At 37.4% G+C, this 16,069-nt stretch overlaps 1 protein-coding gene across 5 annotated transcripts in view; it reads right to left on the bottom strand.

The window, feature by feature from the left end:
- LOC129717857 (protein ILRUN) overlaps positions 1-16,069 on the bottom strand; it is a 255,173-nt gene that overhangs the window by 213,482 nt on the left and 25,622 nt on the right. For all 5 annotated transcript variants that reach the window (XM_055668084.1, XM_055668100.1, XM_055668093.1 and 2 more), the window contains exon 4: positions 5,435-5,649. In XM_055668084.1, coding sequence (XP_055524059.1) covers positions 5,435-5,649 — 215 coding nt within the window. The remainder of the gene's footprint in view (positions 1-5,434; positions 5,650-16,069) is intronic.

Here is a 16,069-nt window from a genome sequence, read left to right as displayed (position 1 = left end):
TGGAGCAGTTGGACTGGGTGTTTGCGCATCATAAAGTGGTTGATCCGTCGGAGCAAAAAGTTTCGTTTCTCGCTACCTGTAGCAGGGAAGTCTACAGCGAGATAAAGCTTCTTTTCCTTGGCAAGGATTTGAAAGCTTTATCGTTTAAGGAGATTACGGATGCTCTTTAAAAACGGTATGACAAGACGGAAAGCGATTTGATCCATCGCTACAGATTCTACAAACGCGAACAAGGGCCGAATGAAACAGCTGTGGATTTCATACTAGCTGTTAAGCTCCAAGCAGAGTTGTGTGAATTCGGACAGTTTAAAGACATGGCGATTCGCGATAAGTTGGTTTGTGGAATCCGCGATGAGGAGCTACAAAGGCGTTTGTTTGATGAGGACTATCTAACCTTGGCGAAAAAGGAGAAACTCATCACGAATACGGAAGCAGCAGGAGAGAGGGTGAAAATAATCTCTCGAGATTCTAGTTCGCGCCGTACGAGCGTGTTGAACAGACTTGGGAATCGGGACAATCGGTCTGATTTCCGAGATCGCTCGCGTGGACGGAGTCATCAGCCTAGCAGAGGTGGGAGCAGAAGCCGATCAGTTTCGTTTGACCGTAAAAATCGTTCCGCTTCAAAGTCACGAAATCTGTTTTGCAATTTCTGTCGCAGAAGTGGACATACACGTCGTTTTTGTTACGACTTGAAGAACAAGAAAAAGTCAGTGAAGTTTGTCGATTCTCCAGCAGCAAAGCCAAAATTGAACGAGTATCAGAAAAGTTTGAGACGTCGATTGAATAGATCCGTCTCGGATGACGACGACATGGACTGTTTGATGATATCATCAGTTAACAGAATCAACGAACCGTGTTTCCGTAACGTTTACGTTGACGGCTTGCGGTTGAAAATGGAAGTTGATTGTGGCGCTGCAGTTTCCGTCATCAGTTTGGAGATGTACGAGGGAGAATTCGATCACATACCATTAGAGACGTGCGACAAGAAATTAGCAGTGATTAATGGCAGCAAGTTGAAGGAGGAAGGAGGAATAACGGTAAAAGTTGAGTTTAACGGCCAAGCGAAAACTGTTCAACTGATCGTTTTGCTCTACCATGTAAAACATGCACGATTGAACGCTCGTTCAGCACATTACGTCGGATGAAAACTTGGCTGAGGTCAACAATGGTTGAACAGCGGTTGAGTGCTCTCCGCTTGCTTAGTGTTCATCGACAGATGGTTAACAACAATCGCGAAAAATTTACTGAATTAGCGCTGGAGCGATTAGTGGAGGGTATAAGGAAGATGGTTTTTAATTGACGATATTTTTATTGTTTTTCATTAACGACATTGTTATTGTTGAATTAAATTACAGTTTAGTTTAGTTACGTGTTGATAAAAAAAATAAGTTTAGTGTTGGTTTTTTTTCTTTTTCAAAATACATTTTTTTATTTTTCAAAATACAATTTTTTTACTTCTAAAATTTTGAAAATCTTGCCCCCCCCCCCCCCCCCCCTATTTGAAACTCTGGCTACGCCCATGATCGTACCTGCTACCATGATGCGGCCCATACCAAACTTCTGTGACGATGACGTTTGAGATGAAAGAGCTGACCGAACAGCAAAAGCGGCTGGTGATTCAAACCCACAGGTGGTGCACAAATTTAAACTCCAATATCCAAACCAGCCGAACCAACCGTATTTTGCAACGGAAGATAATAATAATCTAGAAACCTTGCCTAAAAATCTTAAGCATAAGTTAGCCACCATTAAGCATGGAAATTTTTACTCACTAGCAATATTCCATGCAAATGTGTTCCTTGATTCATCAGCTATCGTTCAATTATTTCCACTCGCGTACAAGTTTTCTATAGAAACGTTGTTGATTGTTTTTCGCTTTTGATAGTACCGAATACCATAGAAGAAGACTGAATGTTTCAAACACGATACTATTCATTGTATCCAAGTTCACTTGCATTCAATAATATCGCGAGAATCTATGAGATATCCGGAGTGATTCGCGTTTAGGGTGCAACTAACAAAATGTAAACAAATCGTTTTATTACACCATTGGTTTCGAAAAGACTCACACAATTCATGGCAAGAATCCTTTCTTTTGTATAAATCGATAAAATTATTTGCATCAAGTTTTTAGTAAAGGGCGATAAAACAGTTTACCCAAAACAAAAGATACTTTGGAACTAGGCCCTTTACATTGTTTTGAAACAACGGGCTTATTTGCGAAATATTTCGTAAACAGGCGACAGTAAAGGGCGGATCAACTTTTGTTTTCAAAATAAAGGCGCATTTAAAGGGGCGCAACTGAAGAAAAAATAAAAACAAGGCGAGAGAGAGATGGGCGTATCTCGTTGTCAGAATGCTTTAAGGCTCATTAGGAAAAGGTTAGAAGAAAAGCGCAGATTGAAGCCATAAACGCACAAATTTAATGTAGTATTGTTAGGAAACTATAATCCAGGTTTATTTTACGTCGATTTTTGGTATTGATGTTAATGTTAGTCACTTCCTTTGAAATTACGATTTGAAAATGTACTTGCAAATTTTCAAACTGATATTCCCCAATGTTTATCTTTTGCCTGTTTCGCCCTTATCGCAAATCGCTCCGGATATTATCGCCAGTGATACAAAATTATGAATCCAAATGATCGTTAGATTGCGTTCAGCTGTTTGCTTACCGGAGCAAGTAGGTAACATCAATGCTTACGGAAATTGTAGCTTGGTGCATTAGCATGTGATATTCGAAATCACTAAGAATCATCGTGGTATATCACGGTGAAAGCACGACGTGGAGTGGCCGAATTCCGCCACCAAGCAACCAACATTTGAAAGAATCGTTGCGATCGCTCGAATGCTATCGTTTACGATTCTTTCGTAAAACACTCGCTATATGTTGCTCGCTCCGCCTAAAGCAGGCAATAATGAAAGACGGTGCTCCCACAGACCGTTATTGAGCAAGATTGCGCCAAATCACCGATGGTCGAAGATCGACCATTTTTTATTTGAATTAAACTTTGCACACGTATTTGGCTTAGCAAACTGAGCATTTTCCACAGATGGAGCGATTTTTCACACCCATGAGTTACATTCTAAAAGGGCGTATGCCTTTTGACATAGGTTTTATTCGAAGCATTGTAGCCCAGAAACTGTTGGTAGTATAGAAAAACTGTCTGAGAATGAGTTGTAGGGAATTGAAAATGCACCATAAAAAAAATATACACTGTACAAAAAAAAAAGTTTTTGACCTTAAAAAATTTAAAATAAACATTAAATTTCAATTTAAAAAAAAAGAGTTGAATTTTTTAATTATTTTTTTTTAAAGAAACTTGACGTTAATACGCAACTTTTAAAAAAAAGTCCAGGATGGAGAAATGAAAAATATTTTTTATGGTACATTAATTTTTTTATAAAAATTCTAATTCAAACATTTTCCAAAATATTTGTATTCTGATGACCTTAAAAGATGCAGAGAGTCATTTTGAATCAAAAAGCCTTTGGTAGTAAACATTCTAAAGGCATCGGTTTTCGAGTTATTTTAAATTTAAGCTCAATAAATTATTAATTTTTTTTTAATTTGTCCTTGGTTCTCCAGCAAAAACCATACGTTCATTGGAATGCCTCATCAAAAATAAACAATTCATTCTTTGACAACAAAACGATTGGGCTAACGGTTCTCAAGAAAAGAGTTAAATGTTCTAAGTGATATAAATATATATAAGAATCAAATATTTGTTTGCGAGTTTTATTATCTTAGGAACATATTTTTTTATGACATAGATACTTTACAGAACTAGTTTCACCTTATATTTTATATACATCATAAGTAAATCATCTTTTGAAAACAGCTTCGTTTGTATCTTATTTTCTGAAATCGGAACAAAAGAGTAATACTTTTGTGTGGCAGCTATTATTATAGATTTTTTGAAAATATTGCTCCATTCTGTTACTCCTTGTTCATATTCTTCATATGATACCCAACTAAATGACATTTTTGATGAATTTTTATTACTTTTCTGATTTGACCAATCATACAATTCTTTTGCGCTTGTAATGGGATGTTCATGTTCTTTAGCTAAACTTGCATTTCCTGCCATTCGTTTTAATATGCCACCAATTGCATCGCATGGGCCTTTACCATGAGAAGTCGCAAAGAATGCCACTCTGCATCGACGTTATATTTTGTTGCAAAGTTTTTTCTATTTTTATATTGTGAGACAGTTTTTCTATACAGTTTTTCTATACAATCAACGGTTTCTGGGCTACAATGCTTTCTAATAAAACCTATGCCAAAAGGCATACGCCCTTTTAGAATGTAACTCATGGGTGTAAAAAATCTCTCCACCTGTGAAAAATGCTCAGTTTGCTAAGCCAAATACGTGTGCAAAGTTTCATTCAAATCAAAAATGGTCGATTAAATTTTCGCGTATTTCCAGGCGATTTGAAATGATTTTGCTCTATTATAAAGAAAATGCACCATAGAATCTGAGTACACCATTCGATTCGTTTTGACGTTCAGAATGTCTGGTCAAAATTTCAAAATCTCGTACGGTACATTTTTGAGTAATGCCCTTTTGAAGGTCGTAAAGTACAAAAAAGTGATATACAAACGACGAAATACTCATTGAAAAGAGCGTTTTTCAACCACCATTTTATGAAATAACTTCCAAAATAGTTTCTACACATTCCAAGGGTTATATTTCAAGACATTAACAATTGATGGAAAGATTTATTTGAAAATCCCACAGTGCACAGTGGTCTAAACTCGAAAAATCGTGATCGTCCTAGATTTGACTGTGAAAAATTGATTTTATGTACTCAATATCTGCAGCAAAATTGTTCCATAGAACAAGGCCTTACTTTTGGCGTTTTTAGTTTTTCGATCAATCTAGGTGGAGTTAGATAAAAAAATATTTTTTTCTAATTTTCAATATACCAGAATGCTTCCTTCAGCAAAGTTGTGGAAAATTTTATGCTTCCTTCAGCAAAGTTGTGGAAAATTTTAAAAGAAAAACAATTGGTAAATACTGCGCTGTCCTATCTGTACGTTGGACACGACAAAATAGAGTTTTTTGTGGAACACCCTTCCTTAAAGTCAGTTTTTTGTCTATAATTTTGTCTGTAATGGTCAAAACAATGCAAAATATTTCATGATTTTATTCATTCAACTAAGATTCTCTCAAGACTTTATAAAATTTATTGTTTTGACAATCATAGAAAAAGTTATAGACAAAAAACTGATTTTAAGGATGGGTGTTCCACAAAAAACTCTATTTTTAGATATTCAGACCTGAATTGCGAAAGCAAATAAATCTTAACAACTAAAACTACAAATTCTTAACACAGTTGAGAAGTCACCATTTGTGATTGGCCATGCAAAATTATTATTCACTAAAAGTTATTATGACAACTAATTTTAAAAACAAGAACATGAACAGCTTACCTCCAAATTGCGATCCATAGGGAGTACAGAGAAACCATTTGGATGTAAAAAATCCAAACGTGGGTGGACTTGTTACGTCCACTGTGATTATAGTAGTATCATTTGGTGCCAGAGAAGGTACATCATACTTCCTATCGTCTAATTCACTTCTTAAGTAAGATCCTACTGGCCAACTGGTTTCTCCATTATTTTGCAATTGCCAAGACAACTGAAATCTGGAAAACATGAGCGTTAAGTTACATAGTTTTTTACAGCTTGGTAAAAGAGAAAGTTGTAAATATACCAAATTGAATACAATGCTAATGACGAGGTACAACTATAGACCGTTCCGATAATTATAAATACACCTACGATCAACCGTCATTTCAAATAACGTGCAGTATTCAACCAAACGTTGGCTGCGTCCTGTTGTTTACATCCAAAAGAAACAGATGCTGTCATTTTTTCTTACATTTAGTGCGAAATTTTGAAAATGCGTGGCCTTTCTCCCGAGCAAAGAGAGCGAATTGTGCACAAATGGGGCACCGTGAGTGGTCTTTCTATAAGAAAATTCAAACATAAGAAGTTCAAACCGCATTGCGGTAGTATTGTGGAGAGTGCACGTTTACTAATGCCCCAAGACGTGGTAGAAAACCCGGGCCTGTTGATCCCACAATGGACAAAAAGGTTGAGGAATACTACAGGCGGCATCCTTCAGTATCAGTACGAGATGTGGCGAGAAAGCTTGGAACCTCGGCGAGTAAAGTTATGCATGCCAAGGGAAGAATGGGTCTGCAGACCCGTCGGAAGCAGAAGCAGCCAAAACGAAATCCAAAACAAGCTGAATCTGTGAAACCGAGAGCTCGGAAGCTTTATGACAAACTTCTGACCAAAAAAATGGGGTGTGTTATCATGGATGACGAAACCTACATAAAACTGGACTGTAAGACTCTGCCAGGACCGCAATTTTATACATCACCGAAAGGAAAGGATGTCCCTGGACCAGTGAAAGCCATTTGCACCGAAAAATACGGCAAGAAGGTAATGGTTTGGCAGGCCATTTGTGAATGTGGGAAAGTATCTCGTCCATTCATTACGAATGACACAATGAATGGCAAAATTTACGTGAAAGAATGTTTGCAGAAAAGGTTGTTACCCATGGTTAAGCAGCATAACAATCCTCAAATCTTTTGGCCCGATCTTGCTTCCTGCCATTACTCTAAGGATGAACTAGGGTGGTATAAAACAAATAATGTCACATGTGTCCCAAAGGAGATGAATCCTCCAAACTGCCCTGAAATTCGTCCTATTGAAACTTTTTGGGCTTCGACCAAGGCAAAGTTGAGGAAACATGTCAAACCAGCGGACAATGTTGAAAAATTTAAAAAAGATCGGCTTAAAGTGGTAAAAATAGTCGGAGAACACACTGTACAAAAGCTTATGAGTAGTGTTAAGAGAGAAGTTAGAGAACTCGCGTATCCTACGAAAAATAATCCCAACTTGAATTGAAACTGGAAAGAAAACACTTATTATCTATATTTCAGAATAAAATGACCCGAAAAATCCTGTATTTTTTTGTTTTATTCAAGAAAGATGTATTTATAATTTTCGGAACAGTCTATATTGAGAGCCAGTTCGCGAGAGGCGCAACCGCATGTTGTTTTGATGTTCTCCGATTGGGCTGAAATTTTCCGCGTTTGTTTGTCTATTCAAGGTAGGGAATTTTGCAAAATTTTTTTTATTGAGGTTAAGTGGGGTTAAAACAACCTTGAAAATGATATGTCCAAAAACGTCCAAATTATAAAAAGTGCAATAATTCCTGCTAGAATTGATGGACTTTTCTAAAATTTTGTGGTATTATTTTACACTAAAAGTACTTCAAAACGCATGGTCACAATATAGCTTGAGCTTGAACGACTGCACATTTCGCACTTGCTCCTCCGTGATCGATCTGAGCTAGTGAAATTGCACAAGGAATCACGTAAATGACTGCTTGGGATTAGTTTACCATCTTCAGTGTACAACAATCCAGTAACTACCGCTTTGTATAGATCGATAACGGCACTGACCACGTCCTTACGATCGTTAGGGTAAGAAAAGATATTGTAAGGAAGGAAGTGTAACAGCCGTTGGTGTCGGAGAAGGTTGTATCACCGCGGAGGGCATCTTCAGCGGTGGTCTATTTTTGAAACAACTTTATACTAGATTTACACCAGCGAAACCTAAATAGAACCAGCTAATATAGACCAACTCTTCGTTCTCCGCACCGGTGTTGTATATCTTGTTGTTTTAAACCGCTGACATCTGTCACACGGTCAACAATTCAATACCCCATGCTGGATGACGACAAACTTGTTCATATTCTGCTTCAGAAAAGCCACAAAAATGAATTGCGAGTTGTCATAAAAAATCTTTGTTTTGTTTATTCCCCCACACTCGCAAAACGCTTATATGGAAATAGCCAAAAATGAGGTATTCAATTGAAATATGACATTTTACTCACCTATTGGCAGCGTACAAAGGGTTTTAGAACGATCTATTTCTTGTTCTAAAAAGTGACAAAAATAGACCAAAACGTATACCAGTTTCAAATGTAGCATACCATAAAAAGAGTAGTGTCATAAAAATATAAATCCAATGAAAACAAACTAATTTACTCGACCAGCACCGAAGCAACGACCAAAACACAAAACGCATAGTTATGCAATAATAAACAACACAACTGGAAAACACTCGTCACCAAGTTGCATCGATCTATCGCTTTCGTTTCCACCTACTTGCGACGCGCTAGGGCCGATAGCATGCAACGCGGCATCAAATAACAAACTCAGGCGCTTAACATACGGTCAATAAAGTAAGAATAAGCAATTTCGGGTATTGATCACTCCAGCCGTCTCATGTCTCTTTTATTCTCTACAGCACCCTTTCTGGCACATATAAGTTACGAAATCTAAATATGTATAAAAACCCATGTAATTACCGATAATAGATCATCCTGACTTAAGAGCTCGACGCTTTCGGACCTAGTCCAATTGGCCCATCGACCACTCAAAAAGAGTCTGTTTATTGCGACCTGACTGGGTTTTCCCAGCCAGCCATCGCTAACTCAAGAAATCCAAATTAGGATGCAAATATCCTAAATGGCGACCGTCGGTTAAAAACCTGCAAATCACCGAATTGCAGAGAAGTTCGCGAAACGCGCGAACAGTGTAAATTCCTGTAGCTGAAAATAAAAGTTTTAAGGAAGAAAAACAGCAGAATTGTCGCGGACACTTGCGCATAAGAAGAGGTGCGTGCGAAAAAAAAAACTAAAATTGATAAAGTGCGAGATAACATACAATTTAGAAAAGCATCAATTAAGTGACAAAAACTGTGCCTTTATGAAGAATGGAAACACCAAAAAAAGAGTGGGCCATCAAGAAGTGAAACGAAAATCAGAAATCTGTGTAAGTGAACTTTGAGGGACTGGTTACAAAAATTTATACTTAACTGTGGATACACAGCAGTGCTACAAACTAAGCAGAATGGATACCATAATCAGTGCCTCGCAACAACACCATTACCATGGATAACCCAAGATGGCTGTATTAGTAAAGAATACGCTAATCAAATTGGAAGAGGCTCGCCAAACGGGCACCCTCGTAAAATTAGAAGACAATGTGCATGTGAAAAAACTTATTAAAGCACTACAAGAAGAACACCTAGTGCAAGAAAAACACGAAAACTTAGTGCAAGTCAACAAAAGTGCGACGAACTTTAGTGCGTTCATGGAAACAATATCTACTAAGAAAAATGAACTGACAAAGTGGGCAGCAGTATTGTTACCAACAATAACCGGTCACTTAATAATCTTCACTAGGATGGGGATTATGACCCACCATGAAGCAAACAAAAACCAAATAGGCGGACAAATCATAGGCATAGCTTACTAAACCCAGTAACAAAATGGGAACAAAGAACTCTAAATCGTCAGTCTCACATAACGGAGACCCACAGATAAGCATAGTAAACACGCAAGGATACCATAGTGAATTACTCGAGAAACACGAAATTCTGATATACATCATTACAGCTACGGTAATTATACAACTTATGCTTACACTATACTCGATGCTAAAAAGGAGGGAACGCAAGCGCGCATTCAAGTTGGCTAGAAGCATGGACAAACTGGACGTAGTTTGAAATACACCACTGACAACAAAAGCAACTAGTATACAAACAGCGAGAGCAACCGCGTGGCACATCAATCGAGCCACACCAATGACAAAACAACGGATCAGCATAACGGACACCAAACACGGACCGCTATTAGAGTCATTAAACTTGAGGAGACTCGCGGCTATACACCGGTGGCAAAACGCGGCAAAAAGCAGCCAAATCACCCAGCGAAGGAAATCGACACCACCTGAACCAGCCAGGCAGCAGGCAAGCACCTCGGCTAATCAACAAAACTAACACCAGTGGGGAATACGACGTGTGTTCGACGCGGACCTCGTACGGATATTAGCAAGTCAGCTGAAAAAACCCGTCGGCGAACCAGCAAGAAAAATTCGCTTCACGAGAATCGACAAGAGAAGCAGCGCAATCAGCAGAGGCAGTTACAAACCAGCAACAACACATATCAACAACAGCAGCAACACCACTGCCGCCGAAACTACAAAAAAAAAAACATAACGACAGCATCAACAGCCACAAAAACATAGTAGCAGCAACTAGAAGAGTAACCACCAAAAAGAAGAAACGCAAAATCCTGATAAAGTGAGTAAAAGTTCTCTAGCCAAACCGAAGACGAATTAGTTATAGCCTTCAAATATTTACTTTTAAAATTGAAAGTCTTTTACGATCAAAAATATTTTCATGATGAAAAATATACTGTTCCTACACGACTGAAAACGGTGTTTACGATCTACATACACACTCTCAGCTTATTATATTCAGGGGACTATTAAAGAAGAGCCTTTTATGACTTTAAATGACTAACTCGACAAGAAAGGAATCGACTTATAACTATTACTATAAATCGACGGATGAAACGTCTAAAGCAAATAAAGTCATTTATAAAAAAGGAATACATAAACTTGAACAAAAGTAGATCGAGAGCAAGAACCCTACAAGGTATAGAATTCAAAACCTCTCAATTACAAGAGCTATTCAGGGAATATAAGAGAATAATAAATTCCTTAGAAAACAGAATAGGAACGGCTAAATGGAACGAAGAGTGCGAACACTACGCAAACCTAAAAGAAATCTACAACAAATGTATAGTAATTTTGAATAACACGCAAATTATTTATAGGGAATACGACAGTGAACCTGATACTCCCAGGAAAACCTTTTTATTAAAAATACCAACCCGCATTCACAGTGCGAATAGCGATATAAACATTTCAAAAGAAAAATCTACAATAAGCACACAAATCGTCACAAAAATGGCACCTAAGGTCGATATCAAACTGGGGACATCCCTCATTCAAATTTACGACGGGACCCCAGATAACCTAAACGCTTTTCTCGACGCAGTAAGTCTCTTCATAGACACTGTTGACGAAGATTTTAGTGAAGCAACCACGGCACAAAAAACCACAGCACACGAAACAATTTTAAAATTTATTAAAACAAGATTGACAGGCAAAGCCCGACAGACGATTACAGGAGTCGAGAATATCACTCAACTTATTACCAAAATAACGGAACATTGTTCCTCTAAAGTGACATCCGACCAAATAGGAGGCAAATTGAAAGCCCTCAAACAAACAGGCACAATAAGCGACCTGTGTGACGAGGTAGAGAAACTCACTCTACAACTCGCCACAAAATATATAGAAGAGAAAATCCCAACCGAAAAAGCTAACCAAATGGCTACTAAAAGCGGGGTGGAAACACTTATAAATTCTATTTACAACAACGATAACAAAATCATACTCAAAGCGGGAAATTTTTCAAACATACACGCTGCAATACAAAAATTGCCACCACAACAAGTCCCAACACAGACGCGAAAATATTTTATCAACACTCCCGTGGAACATACCAACAGTACCGGGGTAATGCTCGCGGAAACAGAGGTTTCCAAAACCAAATGAGGTTCCCGCCAGAACAACACGAAAGATATAGAGGTTTCCAAAACCAACCAAGATTCCTACCGCAACAACAACCAACAAACTACCAATATCGGGGAAATACAAACAGAGGGAGAGGATATCAGCGATATCCTACCGGATATCAGCGCTATCCATACCACAGAGGGCCCCATCAAAATACACCTGACTTCAGAACATTTTTTCAAACCCAGCACTACCCAGAAAGTTTCGATAACGACCCACAGCAATCCACCTTCCAAATGAGCGAAACACCACGAAACCAGCCAGAACAGCAATACACACAAACGAGTGATTTTTTAGGAAACAGAGATGGACCGCATACACAATAAATGCGTCCATCTCAAATTTTATACAGCTAGAGGTTGACATGTCAGATGCACCTTGTACTTTTATCGTAGATAGTGGATCAGATATATCTATTATTAAATCAAACAAAGTTAAACTACCCAGAGGAGAAATGCAGCATCTCAGGGATAGGACATAATAAAGTATATTCGCACGGGAGCACTTTTTCCAATATATTAGTAAACAAGAACCAGATTCAGCAAAAATTTCACATCGTCGGTAACGAATACCCGATCCCAACCGACGAAATTATAGGAAGAGATTTTCTAGCGACACATAGATGCAAAATAGATTATGAGCCATGGTTGCTCACGTTTTCAATAAATAATCATGATGTTGAAATCCCAATAGAAGATAATTTCCGACAAAACATTTTTCTCCCACCCCGACACGAAGTAGTACGCTACATCCCGAGCATAAATTTAACAGAAGACATGGTGGCACTATCACAGGAAATTCAACCAGGAATTTTCTGCGGAAGTACAATTATATCAGCAAAACAGCCTATTTTTCAATTTATCAACACCACCAACAAAGAAGTATACATTGCATATTCAAATTTCAAACCCGAATTAAAACCACTTAAAGATTTCGAACCCCTGAATACAAAGAAACAAGCAACCAATAAACAAAAAAAGAAGAAAAACAATACTGAGCGAACTTCAATCCGGACCAATTCCCGGAAACACGAGAAACGAACTCGAAAAACTAATAATTGACTACGAAGACATTTTTTGCTTACCGGGAGACAAATTGTCAACTAATAATTTTTACACACAGGACATCAATGTAAATGATAAAGTTCCTGTATACATACCAAACTACAAAACAATACACGCGCAAGGAGAGGAAATCGAAAAACAAATAAAAAACTTGCTAAAAGAGGAAATAATAGAACCCTCAGTTTCGTCATACAATTCACCGATACTTTTAGTACCAAAGAAATCGGAGGATTCAGACAAGAAATGGCGTCTGGTTATTGATTTTCGCCAACTAAACAAGAAAATATTGCCAGATAAATTCCCTTTGCCGAGAATAGACAGCATTTTGGATCAACTCGGTAGAGCTAAATATTTTAGTACACTAGATTTAATGTCTGGCTTTCACCAAATCCCATTAGATAAGGATTCCAGACGATGTACAGCATTTTCAACAAATTCAGGGCATTACCAATTTAAAAGACTGCCATTCGGACTAAATATTAGCCCAAACAGTTTCCAAAGGATGATGACAATCGCAATGGCTGGACTTACGCCAGAGCGTGCTTTCATTTATATCGACGACATAGTCGTAATCGGATGCTCTGAGAGGCACCACTTGCAAAATATAAAAGTAGTATTCGACCGCTTGAGACAATACGAGCTAAAACTGAATCTCGCAAAATGTAAATTTTTTAAAACCGAAGTGACTTACCTAGGTCACAGAATAACGGATAAAGGAATATTGCCTGATGATTCAAAATTCGAAACCATTAGAAATTACCCTGTTCCTAAAAACGCTGACGACGTGCGCAGATTTGTTGCATTTTGCAACTACTATCGCAAATTTATTAAAGATTTTGCTCAAATTGCCAATCCCTTAAATCAATTAATGAAAAAAAATATAACCTTCGAATGGACAGTAGAACGTCAAATTGCTTTTGACACCTTAAGACATCAACTGATGTCACCACAAATCTTACAATACCCTGATTTCACAAAAGAATTCACACTTACCACTGACGCATTTGACGTCGGATGTGGCGCAGTGTTGTCACAAATTAGCAACAACGAAGATAAAGCAATAGCATTCGCAAGTAGAAGTTTTACCCAAGCAGAAAAAAACAAACCTACAATCCTGAAAGAATTATTAGCCATACACTGGGCAATGAATTATTTTAAAGCATACTTATACGGTAAGAAATTCACGGTAAGAACGGATCATAGACCGTTAGTTTACCTTTTCGGGATGAAAAATCCCACTTCTAAGTTAACAAGAGTTCGTATCGACTTAGAAGAGTTCGATTACGATGTTGTATATATTAAAGGTAAGGAAAATGTAGCAGCCGACGCACTATCGCGTATAGTTACTACATCGGAAGAATTAAAAAATAAAAATATGTTTCTAGTTAACACTAGGTCAATGACAAAAAATAAAATAAACATCAAGAAGCACAACAATGAAGAAATAAAGGAAATTGAAGCGCCTGTTCAACTCTTATGCTACGAAACAAATAATCCTACGGAAATAAAAAAGGTAATGAAACTGTCGACAGCCGTAGAGAAACACATAATTAAATACATAATTTCAAACAGAAACAGAACCCTTCATGCATTTGTGCACCAAGAGGTTAGAAATGGAAGTCAAGCATCAGAGCTTGCTCTCCTAGGAATTGAAAGCAAGTCGAAACAAAGTAGCGCAAATAAAGAAGCAAAATCGAAAAATGATACAATGAACAATACCCTTCCGGCATTAGTGCAACAAAAGGTTAAAAATGGAAGTCACATTAAAGCTTGCTCTTCCAGAAATCGAAGCAAAAGTAAAAGGAATATGCGCAAATAAAGTAGCAATATCAGAAGACGATATAATTTTTAAACTGATACCAGTCAATCTATTCAAAAAGATTGCGAACGAAACATTAAAGAAACTAAAAATAATTATATACAAAGAACCAATCCTTATAAACAATACGGAAGATATCCAAACCATTTTATACAACCATCATAATACACCAACAGGAGGTCATATAGGACAACATCGCCTGTACCTTAGACTCCGAGAGAAATATAGATGGTATAAAATGAAACAAACTATTGCCCAATTCGTGAACGCGTGCAAATTGTGCAAGAAAAATAAAGTAATAAGACACACAAAGCAACCGATGGCAATAACAACGACACCGTCCACTGCTTTCGAAATCATTTCCATAGACACAGTAGGACCCTTACCCAGAACAATTAACAACAATCGATACTGCATTACCATTCAGTGCGATTTAACAAAATACATATCCTTGATACCAATTGAAAACAAGGAAGCAAAAACAATAGCAAAGGCATTAATAGAAAAATTTATTCTGATCTACGGAAATTTCATGGGTTTGCGATCTGATCAAGGTACTGAATATAACAATGAGGTGCTTGAACAAATCTGCAAACTACTAAAAATAAAACAAACATTTTCAACACCATATCACCCACAATCGATTGGAGCCTTGGAGAGAAACCACAGATGTCTTAACGAATATCTGAGATCTTTCACCAACGAGCACCAAACCGATTGGGATGACTGGACAAAATACTACGAATTCACATATAACACGACACCACATACGGACCATAAATACACACCATTCGAGTTAATCTTCGGAAAACTAGCCAATCTACCACAAGATTTACTTGAAACTAACAACGGACCAATCTACAACTTCGACTCTTACAAGAACGAATTACAATATAAACTCAAAACATCCCACCAATCAGCAAGACAAAAATTAATTTGGCAAAAAGAAAAACGAAAAGAAAATTTTGATACAACTATATATCCAATTCAACTAACAATAAACGACAAAGTATATGTGAAAAACGAAGCAAGAAAAAAATTAGATGCATACTATTTAGAACCATACACAATAACCGCAATAGAAGAGCCAAATTGCAAGATAACAAATATAACCACAGGAAAAACAATGACAGTCCATATGAATAGAATAATGAAAGCCTGAGCAACAATTCATATAATTACCACACACAAAAAACCTATGTATAAGTACAAATAAAATGAAAAAAAGAGAGTGTAAGTAAACCACTGTAACAAACACAAAACACAACATCAAAATTCTGTAAGAGACAACTGGAGAAAGACTTTTTTTCACAGAATAATTTCATTCCATTACATTATTCTCCCAAAGGGGGATGGTGTAGCATACCATAAAAAGAGTAGTGTCATAAAAATATAAATCCAATGAAAACAAACTAATTTACTCGACCAGCACCGAAGCAACGACCAAAACACAAAACGCATAGTTATGCAATAATAAACAACACAACTGGAAAACACTCGTCACCAAGTTGCATCGATCTATCGCTTTCGTTTCCACCTACTTGCGACGCGCTAGGGCCGATAGCATGCAACGCGGAGGCATCAAATAACAAACTCAGGCGCTTAACATACGGTCAATAAAGTAAGAATAAGCAATTTCGGGTATTGGTCACTTCAGCCGTCTCATGTC

Source organism: Wyeomyia smithii, chromosome 1 (genome assembly GCF_029784165.1).
Source record: "Wyeomyia smithii strain HCP4-BCI-WySm-NY-G18 chromosome 1, ASM2978416v1, whole genome shotgun sequence".
NCBI classification, from domain to species: domain Eukaryota; kingdom Metazoa; phylum Arthropoda; class Insecta; order Diptera; family Culicidae; genus Wyeomyia; species Wyeomyia smithii.
This window is presented reverse-complemented; position numbering and strand designations above follow the sequence as displayed.